The sequence below is a fragment of the Bison bison genome, unplaced genomic scaffold, assembly GCF_000754665.1.
Source record: "Bison bison bison isolate TAMUID 2011002044 unplaced genomic scaffold, Bison_UMD1.0 scf7180017864280, whole genome shotgun sequence".
Taxonomy (NCBI): Eukaryota; Metazoa; Chordata; class Mammalia; order Artiodactyla; family Bovidae; genus Bison; species Bison bison.
In genome coordinates, this window is record NW_011494852.1 from 4,054,724 (window position 1) to 4,073,253 (window position 18,530).

General features: G+C 50.3%; 2 protein-coding genes across 3 annotated transcripts; both read left to right on the forward strand.

The window, feature by feature from the left end:
• The first annotated feature begins 2,541 nt into the window (after nt 1-2,541).
• FFAR1 (free fatty acid receptor 1) lies at nt 2,542-3,444 on the forward strand. The gene has a single exon (XM_010849001.1). It carries the CDS (start codon nt 2,542-2,544, stop codon nt 3,442-3,444), a length of 903 nt encoding a protein of 300 aa, XP_010847303.1.
• A 175-nt stretch (nt 3,445-3,619) lies between these two features.
• On the forward strand, nt 3,620-8,611 carry FFAR3 (free fatty acid receptor 3). Of its 2 annotated transcripts, none has more exons than XM_010849003.1 (2): nt 3,620-3,651; nt 7,457-8,611. In XM_010849003.1, the coding sequence occupies exon 2, from the start codon at nt 7,462-7,464 to the stop codon at nt 8,440-8,442; it is 981 nt and encodes a 326-aa protein (XP_010847305.1). In that variant the 5' UTR covers nt 3,620-3,651; nt 7,457-7,461; the 3' UTR covers nt 8,443-8,611. The 2 variants fall into 2 exon arrangements, with proteins under 2 accessions (XP_010847305.1, XP_010847304.1); XM_010849002.1 differs by lacking the exon at nt 3,620-3,651 and adding an exon at nt 7,111-7,194 and having other exon boundaries at nt 7,457-8,442.
• Nucleotides 8,612-18,530: the final 9,919 nt, after the last annotated feature.

Sequence of the window (18,530 nt, forward strand, 5' to 3'; positions counted from 1 at the left end):
GAGGGAGTCTCTGAGGCTGTGATGCTTGGCAGACACCTGGCCTGCCACGCGGGAGAGCCAGCGGAGAAGAGCTTGAAGACCCACGGTCTCCCTTGGCACCCAGCTTTGTTCATCTCCCAAGCACTCATCACAACAGCTAAAATGGCACTTTTGTTGATTTTTTCCCCAGCCCTGTCCGTTTCTGAGTGTTTCCAAAAGACAAAACCCTAAACAGCAGGTGGTGAGTTCTTCTATATCCCAGGGGAGGTGCTGGATGACAAATGCAGGACTTGGAAGGGAGGCGGCAGAGAACCTGAGATTTAAAGGGAAATACGACCATTTCTTTGGAGGGAGGTATGGATCTGCGGAGAACCTCACGCTACCCGCACTTGAAGCCTGATGGGAAGCATTTCCAGGGAGACACTCGGAGAAACTTATTCTGGGTGACGTGGAATTCGGGGAGGACATAGTGACCTGGTGACTGACACACATGCCCAAGAAAGCTGAAGTCCAGAGAGGCTGTATTGTCAGTCTCACACAGGAGAGAGACAGATGGATAGACAGACACCTGCTGTGTGTCAGAGACAGAGAAACAGGACCACAGAGACAGCCTGGGGCCATTTAAATCTCACTTAGGGAGGATGGGGCTTCCCAGGTGGCTCAGTGGGTAAAAGAGCCCATCTGCAACGCAGGAGATGCAGCGAGATGCGAGTTCGATCTCCATGTCAGGAAGTTCCCCTGGAGAAGGGAATGGCAGCCCATTCCAGCCTTCTTGCCTGGAGAATCCCATGGACAAAGGAGCCTGGCGGGCTACAGTCCATGGGGTCGAGAAGAGTCGGACACGACTGAAATGACTAAGCAGGCACGTAGGGAGGATGACGCCAACAGGGAGGTGAACGACTGAGTTCCCAGGGGCTGAGAAAGGTAAGCAGCCAGATGAAGGGGCCACCCAGCGTCCCTACAAGTGCCCCCAGGAGGGATCCCCTCTGCCACCAGTGCAGCTCAGAGAGGGGCAGGGCAGACCACTGCCCGGGTACTTCAGTGCCGTCCATCTCAACTTTGCTTGTTCCTGGTCTCTCCTCCTCCTGCTCCTGCCGACACAGGGAGGGTCAGTAACCACCGTCAGAACTTTCCTGGTGGTCCAATGGCTAAGACTCCGTGCTCCCAATGCAGGGGAGCCAGGTTCAAACCCTGGCCAGGGAACTAGATCCCGCATGCTGTAACTAAAATCCAGCACAGCCAAATAAATTTAGAAAAAATAAATATAAATATGAAAAAAGCAACCACGGTCATCAGGCCAGAGGGGAGAGGAGAGGCCTGTTATCAGGTACGAGGAGAGGGGAAACTCCAACTAGGCATGATGATCCCATTACCCCACATTACCACCTACTACATGCCAAGTGGAGGTGCTATGGTGACCAGAGGGACTTTTTTAGTCTCTGAGAGTCTGGCCCTGCCCATGAGCTCATCCAAGAGCAGAGAAGACTTAGCCCCCAGGGCAGGTTTGAACTGTTGGGGGCAGGGTGGAATAAAACTGTGTTCTGGTTGTACCCCACCCACCCTGCTCTTTAAAGGTGCTGGCCAGGCACACCTCCCTCCACCCAACGAAAGCCCACACCTCTAACCTCTCCCCTTCCTGTGTTCACATCACCTTGGACCCTCACCTCCTTCCGAGATGGTCCATTAGCTGCTCATCCAGGCTGTGAGTGCTTCAGGCTAATGGCCCTGCCACCCCGCCCTTCCCTCCCTTCCGGCTCACTGCCCATCCTGGCCACCCTCCCTCAGGGGACTCCTGAGCCTCAGACATCTGGCAGCACCAGGAGGTGAGTCCCTCTTCCTATGGCTTCTCTCCCCATAAGAATGATTCCTCAGATCCCTGCAAGAATGATTGCCCAGATCCCCAGATGCCTCCGCTCAGGGGGAACCCCTGAAGTCAGCTAAAGTCATTCCCTTACACTGAGGGGGCTTGGCTTACCCCTGGACTCTCCTCAGGCGACCCTCTTCTCCTGCCCATGGCCACAATCTTCACCTTCCCCATACCCCAATTTCTTCCCTCAGCTGGGAGTTGCCACCTGACCCACACTGCCTGCTATAGGGGTGCAGAGCCCTCTCTTTACAGGGAATTGGGAAAGGGGCATGAACACAGGAGTCTAGATTCCTCTCTTGAGAAAAACACCCTCTTGGGCTTCACTCTGGTTCTGAATTCTCTCCACCCTTTGTTTTCCCAGAGGCTCAAGAATCAGGAGGTCTTGCCTCTCCTGGGACCTGCCCACCTGTGTTCCGTCTCCCATCTGTTGCCAGCGATTGTGTGCTCCATTTTAAGGGGGCACGTGGCAGAGGGAAAGCAGAGGGCTGACAGCGAGCGGTCCCTGCTTGAATCCAGGCTTGACTGCTAAAAACCTGCCACCTCCCTCTATGGGGCATCCATCTCTCCACTGATCTCACTAGACAGCTTCTCGCATCCTGAGCAGTGCTGAGACCAGTCTGTGACTCCAGGAGCCCCCGTTCCTCGGTCCCAGGAGATCTGAGATCAGGGAGTGAGTGGGGCGCACAAGGGGCCCCATGGACCTGCCCCCGCAGCTCTCCTTCGCCCTCTATGTGGCTGCCTTCGTGCTGGGCTTTCCACTCAACACCTTGGCCATCGCGGGTGCCGTGTCCCACGCCCGGCTGCGCCTCACCCCCAGCTTGGTCTATGCCCTCCACCTGGGCTGCTCTGATCTCCTGCTGGCGACTTCTCTGCCCCTGAAGGCAGTGGAGGCCCTGGCTGGGGGCACCTGGCCCCTGCCGGCCCCTCTCTGTCCTGCCTTCGCCCTGGTCCACTTCGCTCCACTCTATGCGGGAGGGGGCTTCCTGGCCGCCCTGAGTGTTGGCCGCTACCTCGGAGCTGCCTTCCCCTTGGGCTACCAAGCTGCCCGGAGGCCGCTCTACTCCTGGGGCGTGTGTGTGGCCATATGGGCCATCGTTCTCTGTCACCTGGGGCTGGTCTTTGGGCTGGAGGCCCCGGGGGGCTGGCTGGACAATTCCACCAGCTCCTTGGGCATCAGCACACCAATCAATGGCTCTCCGGTCTGCCTGGAGGCCTGGGACCCAGCATCGGCAGGCCCGGCTCGCTTTAGCCTCTCGCTTCTGCTCTTCTTTCTGCCCCTGGTCATCACAGCCTTCTGCTACGTGGGCTGCCTCCGGGCACTGGCCCACTCGGGCCTGAGCCACAGACGGAAGCTAAAGGCGGCCTGGGTGGCTGGCGGGGCCCTGCTCACATTGCTGCTCTGCTTAGGACCCTACAACGCCTCAAACGTGGCTGGCTTCCTGCACCCCGACATTGGAGGCCAGTGGCGGCAGCTGGGGCTTATCACAGGTGCTTGGAGCGTGGTGCTCAACCCTTTGGTGACCGGCTACTTGGGAGGCCACCCTAGCCAGGGGATAGTCTGTGTGGCAAAAACAAAAACAGGAGCATCCCAGAAATAGTAGCTATTGCTGGGGGGAAAGGGGCAGGGAGCAGGAGAGCCTGGCTGCTTCTCCAGGCTCCTGGCAAGGGCCACTCTCAAGGAACGGCGGGGCAGCCTCGCCTGGGAGCATCCCTGGAGTCACTTGTGGGAAGAACTGAGCCTAGAAGAAGACAGGATTGCAGTCAGAGAGAAGGATGGAGGCCTGGAGCCAGATGGCAGGAGGAAGGTAAGCTGCCCCCGGCACATAGGACTTCCCACCTCCCCTGTCTCTCGTCTCCTCGAATCTTGACTGCCCCGACTGCCAGCGAGTCATGTGGAGGAGGAGGAAGGATATTTGCTTCTAAGCCAGAGGCACTGCCACTCTGATGGTATGCTTGGGGAGATGTTACTCCAAAATCTTTTCCTAGGAATGTACATTTAAATCTCTCAAGAAGCAGCAGGAGGCAAGACCATGACACTGTGATACCCTATAGGGCTCACAAGGGGGCAGCATTAGAACTGTGAACAGGAAGCTGGTGGCAACAGATGCTTGGGCAGGGGGAAGGGAAAATACTAGCAGCACCAGAAATAGTCGCAAACAAACATACATGACAGTCACCACGTTAAGAGTTTTGCAAGCGTTGTCTCATTTCATCCTCCCACAATCCTTTGATTTAGCCGTGCAGCTGCTGTACAGATGAGCAGGCAGCTCACTGCACAAGGGAGTCAGGCAAAGGGGCAAACGCTGACTGAGCTCTAGACTGCGCTTTGCTCACCAAGCCACGTGCCTGGTGTGGGGCTGCTCCCACCCAGGAGAAGGAGTGACTTACTCTAATTTGAACAAAGCCGCTACCCACTTTGTCAGGCAGCGCACGCCCCCTGGTGCAGGGCTGTGCTCTGCAGGGAGTGCCTTTTCCTAATTTGCACTAAGGCGCTGCATGAGTTTGCCATGGTCCTGGAACCAAGTATGACCATCATCTTCATTTCTCGGGATTAAGAAATTTGCCCAAGGCCTTACAGCAATGGAGCAGTGGACATAAGATGTGATGCTTCCAGGAGGACCCCAAAAGGTCAGGGGACATCTGGAAAACTTAGGGGTATCGGGGTTAATGCCTCTCTTTGCGGTCCCTTTTGTGAAGGTGAGTGGTAACACCCTGAACCCAAGAGAGAGGCAGACGACAGCGGCCGAGAGAGACACACACGTGGGCGTCTGCTCTGAGATGAGGTGTAGGAAGCAGACTTATTCCTCTAATGATGACAAAGACGTGAACACATAGAAGCAAAAAAACTGGTAGCTGCGTGCCTGACTTGCACTTGTGGATTACACAAGTTTTCATGCTTGAATGTCTACAAGGGGGAACTTCCTTAATGGTTGTCCAGAGGTTAAGACTCTGTGCTTCCACTGCAAGGGGAATGCGTTGGATTCCCTGGTCAGGGAACTAAGATCTTGTATGCTGCATGGTGTGGCCAAGAAAAACAAATGTCTACAAGGGCAAGAATTTTTCTTGTTTCGTTTGCTGATATAACCCCAGCAATTAGAAGAGAGCCAAGCACGTAGTAGGCTTGCAGTAAATATTTGCTGAGTGAGTGAATGCTTGTAACAGCCCTCCAAAGACAGTTTTATTACCCCTGTTATAAAGATGGAGGGCTTTCCTGGTGGCTCAGTGGTAAAGAATCTGCATGCCAATGCAGGAGACGCAGGTATAATCCCTGGGTTGCGAAAACCCCATGAGAGTAGGCAATGGCAACCCACTCCAGTGTTCTTGCCTGGACAATCCCATGGACAGAGCAGCCTGGTGGGCTACAGTCCATGAGGTTGCAGAGTTCAACATGACTTAGTGACTAAACAACAGCAATAATAAACAAATATGGAAACAGGCCAGAGAAGTGAAGTCACTGGCCAGAGGCTCCACTGAAGCCAGAAACAAGTTTGCTCTCTGTGCAGTGGGGACACCAGAGAATCTTGGTCAAAACCTGCACTCCAGCACAGACGACCCCTCCCGTAAAGCAACAACTATGCTCCCTCCCACCGCACCAGAGCACCTGCTGCTGCTCGGCCACCTCTTCCGGTTACTTGTGCCTCTTCCACTTAGGGGAGATTTCAGCTCCTCCCTGCAGCCCAGCAGAGCCTGCCCCCAGCATCCTCTGGTGACTCTCGCCCCTTGTGCCGTGAACCTGCTCCCAGTGGCCCCAGAAGGCCCACCTGTGCACCCCTATTCCCTGTGCTTGCACCATTTCCTCTGGGGGCTCTCGGCCTCTGTATTATTTGTGTCTTTATTATTGTCCCCCTACTCAGTCCCTCTCAAGGACACCCCTTCCCACCACAAGTAAGCCCCACAACAGCAAAAACTTTGTTTGGTTTTCTGCCCGATTTCTAACAGCTTATTTGAGATAAAATTTACATATCATAAAATGCACCCATTTCAAGTGTACCATCCTGATTTTTAGTACATTTACCAAGGGGTGCAACTATCCCTATCAAGCAATCTAGGACATTTTTTGATAAAAATGGAATAACTCTCATGCTCACTTACAGTTAACCCACTTCCACTCTCAGTCCCCAGGCAACCAGTCATCTACTTTCTGTCTCTACAGATTTGCCTACTCTGGGCATTTCATAAAAATGGAAACATACATAGTCTTCTATGTCTGGCTTGTTTCACCCAGCACAATGTTTTTAGGTGCATCCATGTATGCATGGGTATTTCATTCCTTTTTGTTGCCAAATAGTATTCCACTGTCTGGCTACGTCACATGGTTTATCCATTCACTAGCTGGTGGACACCAGGTAATGTTTCCACTTTTTGGTTATTATGACTAATATTCTTATGAACATTTATGAGCAAGTCTCTGTGTGGATATATGTTTTCATTTCTCTTAAGTCAATAGTTAGTGTCAGTCACTTAGCTGTGTCCAACTATTGGTGACCCCATGGACTGTGGCCCACCAGGTTCCTCTGTCCATGGGGATTCTCCAGGCAAGAATACAGGAGTGGGCTGCCATTCCCTTCTCCAGGGGATCTTCCCTACTCAGGGATCAAACCCGCATCTCCTGCTTGGCAGGCGGATTCTTTACCACTGAGCCACCAGGGAAGCCCCTGCTATGGATTATGTGGCCCCCTAAAAGGTAGTTGTTACCATCATTGCCACTAAAATTAATATTACTATCAGCCCAGAGACAAGCCCACCGCAGGAAGTGGGGTGAGGGCAACTGACATCTGTTCAGTGCTCACCACACTTAACTTAGCCTTTGACAGGTTATTAACTAACACTTTACACAATAAACCTATGAGACTGGTATTCTGATGATCCTGTTCTATGGATGAGAAAGCAGAGGCACAGAGGGCTTAAGGCACAGAGGGCCCCAAATCACTAAGCTAGCAAGTGACAGGGCTAGCATTGAACCCCAGCCTGGATCCAGAGCCCAGGCTCTGCATGACTGTGTCACACTTCCTGCCCTTACAAGGCAAACTGGAGGAGTGCCATTCTAGAGGAGCAGATAAAATTCAAGTGGAGGATCAGAGAGAAGACAAAGTCTGCACATCCCCTGTGAGGCCGCTGAGGAGCGAGGCATGCAGGCAGTCGTGGAATTTGCTCCTCATTTTGCATACTGGCCCGGCGGCGCTGCTAACGGAGCTAAAGGCATCTTTTGTGCCGTTGCTCTCCAGCGAGTGACGTCATGGGCACTGCCAGGTTTTTATCACTTCTGCCAGATAATAGCTCACCGGACTTGATCTGGAGGAGCCGGCAAGGTGTTGAGCAGCAGAGCCCTCGGGTTCTCAAAGCAGCAGGTGAGCACGGGGTCCTTAGGGGCTCTGTGGAGGGCACCTTGGCGCTCAGGGAGAGGGAACAGGAGACAGGAGGCGACCAGGAAGAAAGGGACAGGAAAGGGGCAGGAGACCGGGTGTGACCAGGAAGAGAGGCAGGCGGCCCCTGCTGCGGAAAGCGTGAGGGAATGGGGGTGGGGGTGTTCCTGGCCGACAGCTGGGAAGCTGATGGTGCGAGACCCCCACCTGTGCTGCCATCTCTGTCTCTCTCTCTCTCTCTCACTAGTGGCCATGACCAACCCAGACCACTCCTTCTTCCTCGGCAATCACTGGCTCTTCTTCTCCGTGTACCTCTTCACCTTCCTCGTGGGGCTCCCTCTCAACCTGATGGCCCTGGTGATCTTCGTGGGCAAGCTGCGGCGCCGCCCGCTGGCCGTGGACGTGCTCTTGCTAAACCTCACCCTCTCGGATCTGGTCCTGTTGCTCTTCCTGCCGTTCCGCATGGTGGAGGCGGCCAGTGCCATGCACTGGTCCCTGCCCTTCGTCTTCTGCCCCTTCTCCAGGTTCCTCTTCTTCACCACCATCTATCTCACGTCCCTCTTCCTGGCAGCCGTGAGCACAGAGCGCTTCCTGAGCGTGGCCTACCCGCTTTGGTACAAGACTCGGCCGAGGCCAGGGCAGGCTGGCCTGGTCAGTGGGGCCTGCTGGCTCCTGGCCGCTGCTCACTGCAGCGTGGTCTACGTGATCGAATTCTCGGGGAACTCCTCCCCCAGCCAGGGTATCAACGGGACCTGCTACCTGGAGTTCCGGGAGGATCAGCTGGCCCTTCTCCTGCCCGTCCGGCTAGAGATGGCAGTGGTCCTCTTTGGGGTGCCCCTGTTCATCAGCAGCTACTGCTACAGCCGCCTGGTCTGCATACTCGGGAGGGGAGCTAGCCATCGCCGTCGGAAGAGGGTGGCAGGGCTAGCGGCTGCCACATTGCTCAACTTCCTCGTCTGCTTTGGGCCCTACAACATGTCCCACATCGTGGGCTACATCCAGGGTAAAAGCCCCACGTGGAGAAGTTATGTGCTGCTCCTCAGCACCCTGAATTCCTGCGTCGACCCCCTTGTCTACTATTTCTCATCATCTGGGTTCCAAGCCGACTTCCAGGGATTGCTGGGGCGGCTGACTGGGTCCTGGGGCCCTTGGCGGCAGGAGAATGGCGTGACCTCAAAGAAGAGCGAGGGAGAGGGGCCACCTCAGGAGCTGTTCAACATAGAGGCCAGCTAGCGGACTCTAGGTGGGTGCTCTGGAGCTGGTGGCAGGTGGACTGGGCTGCAAGGGGGATCATCCCTGGGGCAGCTCCAAGCTCAAGTCAGGCAGGACCCTGGAGAGGCAGACTGGGGACTAGCACCATCCGGGACAGAGCAGGCACCCCGCCTTCCTCAGGATGTGCCCACAGAAGCCCAGCTCTTGATCTCATCACACACTCCCCTCCCTTCCCATCCCCTGACGTGCCCAGGAAGTGGTCAAGGTGAGGAAGAGCTATGGAGAAAAAAGGAGCTTCCCATGGCAGCAGACCAGCTCCTGAACTTTGCTGAAGGTAGAAGAGGAGCTGAGAGCAGTGTTCAGGGGCCCAGGGAGGTGCCCAGTGACTTGGGACAGAAGACGGGAAGAATGTCCTTCAGAACTACTGACAAAGCTGGTGGGGGTAGGGACACAGGACTCCAGGTGGGAGGGAGCACCCTGCTGTCACATGTGGATTTTCCAGAAAGTTTCCACTGCTCAATAATTTCAGATCTTCAGGGACATTTATGAAAAATGGCAAAGAAACATTACCTAAATAAATTTTGTGGCAAGCAAAAGAGAATTTTTTTTTTCTTAACCTTTTTTTTTTTTTTTAATGGTCCATGTGATTGGTATATGTGAGTGTATCTTAGGTGAAATTGATGGATGGAAGGATAAAATACCGAGACTCTGAAAGAAAAGGGATGAACAAGAAGATGCTTAGATGCTGAGAGAGGACTGGAGTTGGAAGAATAAGAACAATAACTAACCTATCTTAAGAGCTTGGCCTGACACTGTCTTCTTCAATCTTCTCAGTCACTGTGAGGCAGGTACTATTACTCTTCCCATTTTACAGGTGAGAGACTGGGCCCAGAGAAGTGAAGTCTCTTACCTGAGACCCCATAGCCCACAAGCGGTTGAAGCAGGACTGGAAGCTGAAATTAGCTGACTCCAAAACCCAGGTCCCTGAGCCACTCTGCCACTAGCTGTGTGTCATCGGTAAGCAGGCCCCAGTTAGACTTCCAGAGTCAGCCAAGGCAGACTGACTGGGACAAATGTAAACAGATCAGGAGGAGAAACAGAACTGGATGCAAAGCAGATGGACTATCTGTGATCATACATCCTCTTCCCAGTAAAGAAACCTCCTTGAAAAAAATAAGAGAATTAGTCAGCATGTTGACTTCAGGTTACCGAAAAGACAAATGTGTGTTCTTAAGAGCTATTTTTATCAAACTGTGATCATGTAGTAACTTTTTGTTTTCCAGAGAGGGGTGGGTGATACCTGAGAAAGAGCTGGTCAGGGCCTCCCCCTGGTCCCGCAAAGCAACCAGAGAAATGCTGGCACTGTTGACACTCAGTCAGATTGAGCTAAAAATTATTTATTGTGTCCGTATTGCATGTAGATGGGTGGGTTCGGAACTTTAGGGATTTCAGTACTACTGTCTTTGTTGTTGCTGTGTAGTTGCTGAGTCATGTCCCACTCTTTTGAGACCCCATGGACTGTAGCCTGCCAGGCTCCTCTGCCCATGGGATTTCCCAACAGGAATACTGGAGTGGGTGGCCATTTCCTTCTCTAGGGGATCTTCTGGACTCAGGGATCGAACCCGTGCCTCCTGCACTGGCAGGCCGGTTCTTTACTACTGAGCCACCTGAGAAGCCCTTTACTAATGTCTTTAGAATCTGCTTTCTTCCAGGGTCACTGGGGAATGAGGACTGGCTGTGGGTGGGGGTTGAGTCTCAGGTGAAGGGAGAGAGACATCATCTCCGTGTAGAGATGAAGGTATGAGCTGTCCTTCTGTCCCATGGTTCATCTGTCTGTCCCAAGGCACTCAGGCCTTCATGGACACATGGGTGTACATGCTTCGGAAAGGGCACAAAGGTGACGTGGAATCCTGCAACTCCAGGGCTGGTAGCGAGGACCCAAGTCTGAGAACAAAGAGGAGTTGGAAACCCAGCATTCCAGAGAGAACCGTGGAGAACAGGAATCTGACTCCTCCCTCAGAGTTTACACTGAGGAAGAAGAGGCAGCTTAGCTGGCCGAGCATTACCCAGCACCACCCCCACCCCAGTCTGTATAAACTGAGGGGCGGGGAGGATGAAAAGTCATCAGAGGCTGGGTGGTGGTGAAGGTAGAGTGAAAGTGTTTCCACATCTCTTGGAGTCGAGGGAGAGGGGTGCTCAGGCAGTAGAGGGTGGGTTTGGGGATGCTGTCCTATGGTCTTCAAAGCAGGGGAGAGAGACGTGTGGAGAGATGGCGTGGGCGCATGCGTGTGCGTGACGGCGCATCACGCACTCTTCCCGCTCGGTAGAGCCCGCAGGTGTGAGGCTCTGGTGGGTGAGGACATGGCAGGCACAGGGGCGGGGAGGGGGCAGTTCTCCGGGTGCTGCAAGAGGTAAAAGACCGAGCTCTGAGAACTCAATTCCAGTTGCAAAAGAGAGCAACTGGGCACCTGACTCAGAGCAAGCACCCAAACCTAGTCAATATCAGCTGCTGCTGCTAAGTCGCTTCAGTCGTGTCCGACTCTGTGCGACCCCATAGACGGCAGCCCACCAGGCTCCCGCGTCCCTGGGGTTCTCCAGGCAAGAATACTGGAGTGGGTTGCCATTTCCTTCTCCAATGCATGAAAGCTAAAGCACTGTTTCTCAAACTTCTGTGCCACTGTTCCCTCAAGGAACCTTTTCTGGGTATTTTCCTCCTACTCAGTACCTTCCCTTCCCTGCCCATGAATTCTTATGATTATTTTTTAGAATTTTTACAACTTATTTGGCTGCCTCGGGTTTCAGATGTGGCACGTGGAATCTTTGGTGGGTTGCGTGGCCTCAGCAGTTGTGGTGTGTGGGCTTCGTTGCCTCACAGCATGTAGGATCTTAGCTTCCTGATCCGGGTTGAACCCACTTACCTTGCAAGGGGGATTTTATACCACTGGATCAACAGGGAAGAACCCCCCCACCCCATGGCATTTTAATACAACAGACATACTCTGTATGTGTCTATGTGTGTAGCCCTTTAGAAGACCATAAACCACTATAAGACTTTTTGGTTCCCCCAGAACTACATTTTCATGTCTTTGGGAACCATTGTTGCCCCTGTGGAGAACACATGAGCTGGAGCACAGGTCTTATCACGCACAGAGTGAGAAAGCCTGTCTCATGCATCAGCCCAACAAAGTTAGTTTCATTATCTTGCTGGAGCAAAGGAGACCACACACACTCCAGAGGAAGCGTGGGGTATCTCGCAAATGAAGAGACTGGGTTCTTAGAGGTTTGGGATGAGGGTGACCTTTAGGTAATGTTTTGATGACACCATATTTGATAGGCTCAAAGCACAGCAGGCCTGGGTGGAAAGAGGTTAATTTCAGGGCCGCGCCAAGAAGCAGACCCAGGGTCTTATTTCTCTGGAAAACACAAAATAAAGATAAAGGTGGAATTTTGTGTCTGAAAATTCATATGACGCTCTGGAGGCTGAAAAGCCAGGCTGCTTCTCTGTGTCACAGGCTCTTGCCCAGTGCCTCTAGGCAGCAGTGGAATGTTCCATTCTCACTGAGGGGATTTCAAACAGCCATGTGTCTGACAGTCTGTGATTTTAATTTTATTTATTTATTTATAATTTTTTTTTTTTTGGCCATGCCACACTGTTTGCTGAATCTTAGTTCCCTGACCAGGGATTGAACCTGAGCCCCAGCAGTGAAAGCACAGAATCCTGACCACTGGACTGCCAGTGAATTCCCAGTCTGTGATTTTAAGAATTAGATTTCTTAGCAGTAAAATTTTGTTAATTAACAAAACAAGTTCTTAAAGGCTTACAAAAGGGAGTCAATGATAGCCATGAGAGTAGGAAACTTTCCTTCCTAGAAGGAAAGATCACCCTCCCCCTACCCCCAGAAAAACCTGGGGCAGTGCAACCCAGAAGGATGAAAGGAAGAGTAGGCTTGACTCATCTTAGTCATAGGTTCCCAACTGTCAGCTCATAGGGGAATGGGAGGAGGCTGGGAGCTTTAAATAGCCAAGTGTGACCAGAAATCTAGGGAAGCCACCGAAGAAGTCATTAGGAAACTGGCAAAGATGCTTCACTGTGGCCTGACTGAAGGCAGCGAGTGGTGAAACCACTGCAGCTCAGACTGTCCATGAACCTGTGTCAGTCAGAGGAGGGCAGAGGGCCAGAGAGGGAGCAGGGAGGAAGCTAGGCCTTTCGCTGAGTTGAATACATCACCTGTGACCAGAGCCTGTGGACAGTTCAGCAAGTAGCCTCCCACTGTGTGTCTGTGTCCGGTGGGACCGGGGAAGCTGTGATGCAAAGCAGGAGAGGTAAGTCTGCTTCACCTGAACCCTGGGATGGGGCAAAAACTAGACCCGATTGTGTTTGGGGGAGCAAGGAGGTGGGAGGTGAAGAACAGATTGGGGAGGGAGAGTAGGAGTAAGAAGCCTGGGAGTCTGCAAAATTAGTTGCAAGAATCACCCAAAAGGAAGAAGCAGAGCAGCAATAAAAAGTAGAAAGTGGCATGGAAGAAGAGTCAGGCCATTGATTTTGGGAGGGAGAATCAGAGGTGGAAGGCAGAGTCTTGGTGGGGGAACAAATAGAGTGGAATAGTGTGAGAGAGTGCTCAATTTTTACCTTCCTATCTCTGACATGATACCTCAGGTTGGAAAAAAAAAAAAAAAGGCCCAAGAAATACAGGTAGTTGTGGCCCCTAAAACTGCAAAGAGAAGTGGGAAACCTTCTGACTTCCCTTTAAGGCCAGTTCTGAAAAACCATATGGAGGGAGATCAAGGCATCAGGATGGTGGTCCATGTTCTGAGAAAAGGATCACATACCAGAAAAAGAATGGGCTAGAAGGAATGAAATCTGATAAACACTGTTGGAAGTGGGAAGGGCCATGGAGTTGACTCCCATGGAGGCGTGGAACTAGGGGAGAGGAAATGTTACAAAACAGGAAATGGGGTATTAGAAATATTTTTGGAAAAGAGTGATTTCACTGAATGCAGACTAGAAGGGTACAGCGAGAGAACTAAATTAATCATCCCCTGTTGCAGATCCCCCAGCCCCAGGGGGTGAATCGCAGTTGAAACTAGTCATGACAATCTTGTTCCCTTTTATGGGTGACTGGTCTCAGGATGGACACATGACCCATTTTGAGCCAAAAAATGGTAAGAAGTCTGCTGAAGGTCTCTGGGAAAGACTTTCCTCCTTATTAAAGGAGATAGATGTGTGAGGAACAGCCCTCTCCCTTCCTGATTTGGAAGCTTTTATGTGAAGATGTGATACTTGGAGCTACAGCAGCCATTTGGGGGCCATAAGACCACATACTTGAAGAACAAATGTAATAAGTGGTGGCAGAGAATAAAGGTGGCAGAGAAGAAGGATTGAACAAGCCTGGGTCCTTGCTGAGCTTGTTGAGCTGGGATCACCACCTCCAAACACCCTATGGTTGACTTGTTATAGGCAAGATATTCTCTAACTTGCAGCCAAATGTATCTTAACTCTAATGGATAAGCCTGTACCCCAAAGCATCCTATATCCTATTGGAACCTATCCAATGACGTCTTCTCTTATTTTAAATTATTTTATGATTCTGGAATTTCTAAACTCTGTTTGCTTTGTAGGAGCTATGAAATCTTAGTGCTTATTCTACCTATTACGAGTGGACTCAGGGGAGATTTCTTATGGTTCCAGTCAGTAGCTCTGGCATCAAGATATTGGGATCCCCCTTGTTGAGAAAGGGGCTTTTGAGAGCTGACTAGGGCTGCATGGACCCAGCACTATAAGACAAAGAACAAAACTTTGACAAAGATGGACACTTTCTAAGGTTGAATATTATCTGACTGACAGTCTCAACTGCAAGCTCTCCTCCTTTTATTGATGAAATTTCCCAAGCTTATTATGGGATTTTAAAAATATATATTGGAGTATAGTTGATATACTAACAATGTTGTGTTGGTTTCTGCTGTACAACAAAGTGAATCAGTTATACATACACATATATCAACTCTTTTGAAAGATTCTTTCCCTATGTAGGTCATTACAAAGTACTAAGTAGAGTTCCCTGTGCTATACAGTAGGTTCTTATTAGTTATCTATTTTTGTATATTTGTTGTTATTGTTTAGTTGCTAAGTCATGTCTGACTCTTTTGCGACCCCATGGACTATAGCCCTCCAGGCTTCATAGTCCATGGGATTTCCCAGGCAAGAATGCCTGAATGGGTTGCTATTTCCTTCTCCAGGGGATCTTCCCAACCAGGGATAGAACCCATGTCTCCTGCTTGACAGCAGGATTCTTTACCACTGAGCCACCTGGAAAGCCCATTTTATGGTAGTATGTATATGTCCATCCCAATTTCCCAGTTTGTCCCTATCTCTTAATTACAGTAACCATAAGTTTGTTTTCTACATCTGTAACTCTATTTGCTCTGTAGATAAGTGCATTTGTATTTTTTTTTAGATTCCACATATAAGTGATGTCATGCAATACTTCTCCTCTATCTGACTCACTTCACTCAGTATGACAATCTCTACGTCTATCCATGTTGCTGCAAAAGGCATTATCTCATTCTTTTTCATGGTTGAGTAACATTCTATTGTATATATGTGCCACATCATCTTTATCCATTCCTCTGTCAAGGGACATTTAGGTTGCTTCCATATGTTGGCTATTGTAAATAGTGCTACAATGAGTATTGGGGTTCATGTACCCTTTCAAACCATGTTTTCCTCTGGATATATATCCAGGAGTGGGATTGCTGGATTAAATGGTAGCTCTATTTTTAGTTTCTTAAGGAACCTCCACACTGTTCTCCGACATGGAATCTTGGTTGCAGTGAAAACAAGACAGGGTTGAATGAGCGGGGTGGAGATCATGATGGATGCTGCCCTAGAGAAGGGTATTTGGCCTTGCGTGTGTTCTTGGAAACAGGCGAGCTATGCAGTCTTTGTGTCCATAAAGTCACCATCACACATACTCTGCCCATATGAAGATGAGGATATGTGTTCCTGGATGCATAATTTACTTGTAATTGATATGCAATCATGGGCTTGCGGTTCACCAATTCCCTTGTCCCCTCCCCCTTTCTAATAATTGTTTTCTAGTGGTTCTCTTTGCTTAGAGCACAACCCTCTCTTCCTAAGCCTCCACTGGAATAACGCCTTGTTTGCTTATCCTTTGGAAAACAATCAGATTATTTGCTGTAAATTAAGAGGTCAGCCAGAAAAAGATGTAAGCAGAAAAGCTCACTGCAGAGTGAACCGAACAAACAGGCCAGCAAGCTCCTGCCGCTGCACGCAGATGGCAAGCCGACCAACCCGGTGAGGAATCGCCCAGCTCTGTGAGACAAGAAACACAGGAGGGCTTCGGAGGCAAGACTTCTGAGGTTATGAGCAGTGGTGTCCTCCCAGCTATTATGCAAGAAGATGAGAGCATCCTATCCAAACAAAGACTACATGCAAATATTCAGGGCAACTTTAATTCATAATAGCCCCAAATTGGATGCAGCCCAAGTGTCCATCAAAAGAGAATGGATTTTAAAACTGTGATGTAGCCATGCAATGGAATACTACTTGGCAGTAAAAAGTAACAAACTGGTCACTTAGGTAACAGGATAACCTCTGACTGTGACACTGTGATTTATAATGAATACATATTTGGTCTTGATCCCCATTTTTGGCACTGAATTCTTAAAATCCTTAGAATTTCCTAAGTGACGAGAGCAATAGAGCTATCTTTCGTTATGCTAATAAGGTGACTTTCGAAGGATGAGGGCTGACTGCGCGTGGAACCAACTATGTGATTGGAGGATTGAAACTTTCTGTTCTACCCCTGCTGACCTCCAGGGACTAGAGGGAGGCTGGGGGTTGAATCAGTCACCTATGGCCAAAGATTTAATCAATTATGCCTATGGAAGCCTCCATAAAAACCCAAAGGGATGGACTTTGGAGAGACTTCTCCATGAACACATGGAGAGTTGGACAAAGTGGTGTGCTGGGAGTGGGTGTGGAAGTGACCCACTACCTCTGGGTAGATGGGGTCAGAATTGAGTTGAATTGTAGGACACTCAGCAGATATTGGGAGAGTGGCTTGGTGGTGCAGAGGAAATGACACCCCAGCTTGGAATTGGTACCAGAACCCCTTTAAGTGACAAAAAACATCAGTGCTTGTCAGGGACTGGGGATGAGACTGGGAGGGGATGTGCTGAGAGGACACCAGAGGGACATTTTATGGTGTTGGAAATGCTATATAACTTGATTTGGGTGGGAGTTACACACATCTATCAAAACTTAGTGAACTCTTTGATTAAAATGACTACTGGGACTTTCTTGGTGCTCCAGTGGTTAGGAATTCACCTTGCAATGCAGGGAACTTAGGTTCAATCCCTGGTTGGGATCTGAGATCTCACATACTGAGGAGTAACTAAGCCTGCACACGGTAACTACTGAGCCGGTGTGCTCCGGAGCCAGGGCGCCACAACTAGAGTCCATGGGCTGCAACAAAAGATCCCACATGATGCAACAAAGATGCCATGTGCCACAACTAAGAGCCGATGCAGACAAATAAATAAATGAATATTTTAAAAAATGGCTAATATGCAAATTAAGCTTCAATCAAAAACAGTTGACTAAAAATGTGACACCTCACCTCAGGTGCATTTGATTGGTTGTACATACCATTGTGTGGCTCAGCTGGTAAAGAATCTGCCTGCAATGCAGAAGATCTGGGTTCTACCCCTGGGTTGGGAAGGTGCCCTGGAGAAGGGAAAGGCTACCCACTTAAGTATTGTGACCTGGAGAATTCCACAGACTACAGTCCATGGGGTTGCAAAGAGTTGGACACAACTAAGCAACTTTCACTTTCACCATTGTAGAGAAAATCCTCCCAAGTTTCAATAATCCAAGCAAGACTCTGCTTTTGCTGGACCACTCTGCAGAAATTGGGACAGCTGTGGAACCACCGAAGTTACACAAAAGGGCAGAAACCATGGCCCAAAACAGTGATAAATAGCAACCAAGATCTTGGTACTGGACATCCATAGGGAGTGTTGTTCAGTTGCTCAGTTGTGTCCGATTCTTTGTAACCCCATGGACTGCAGCACTCCAGACTTCCCTGCCCTTCACTATCTCCTGGAGTTTGCTCAAACTCATGTCCATTGAGTTGATGATGCCATCCAACCATCTCATTCTCTCTCCCCCTTCTCCTCCTGCCCTCAATCTTTCCCAACATCAGGGTCTTCCCTAGTGAGTGACCACCATAGGGAGTAGTAGGGACTATGGCCGAGTGGACAGTGCACGGCTCATCTGAACTCAATTCCTGTCTAGTTATCATGCAGGGCAGTGGGCTCCATGCTGCCATACCTTCCAATTTTTCAAGTTGGAAATACAGCTATTTAAATTGCTGTTTTGAGGGCTTCCCTGGTGGTCCAGTGGTTAAGATCCACCTTGTAATGCAGGAGATATGGGTTCGATCCCTAGTTGGGGAATTAAGATTCCACATGATTTGGAGCAACTAAGTCTGCCCACCACAACTAGAGAGCCTGTGATCCCAAGTGCTGCAACTAAGACCCAACACAGCCAAATTTAAAAAAAAAAATTGCTGTTTCTGAAATTTTATGTTCTTTTAAGCTGATAAGCAATTCAAAATGTGAAAGGATTGTGTGTGGTGAAAACAAAACAGATCTGAGGGTGGTGGCCTGGCTCCTGGGCTTCCAGTCCATGGCCTCTGCTGCAGAGAATGTTGGGGATGGACGGGTAGGGAGGAAAGCAGGAGGAAGCTCTGCTCAGAGAGAATTTTGCCTAGATCTGAGGGCAGAACACCACAAAGACCACCACTGACTTTCTAAAATCATTCTTACCAGCCCCTCGTTCTCATTTAGAAGTTCCTGTTCACACCACCAGCCCTTCTCCCAGGGAAGGCCCCTGGAGGACACAGTCAGACAGAGGAGATGCAATCCTAATACCCCACCATCCCCGGATCCTTCCATCTCGATCCCGGCTCCTCTTCCTGCCCTCACTCTCCCGAAAACATTGTTCTGGAAGGCTCTCCCCTTTTGCCCTTGTTCTATAGCCTCTCCCCAGGTGTTCTAGTTCATCACCGTGTTAATCATTGCTG

Bases quoted from the DNA above. Each gene is read 5' to 3' on its own strand.
- FFAR3 (XM_010849003.1), top strand. From the start codon at position 7,462: ATGACCAACCCAGACCACTCCTTCTTCCTCGGCAATCACTGGCTCTTC.
- FFAR1 (XM_010849001.1), top strand. From the start codon at position 2,542: ATGGACCTGCCCCCGCAGCTCTCCTTCGCCCTCTATGTGGCTGCCTTC.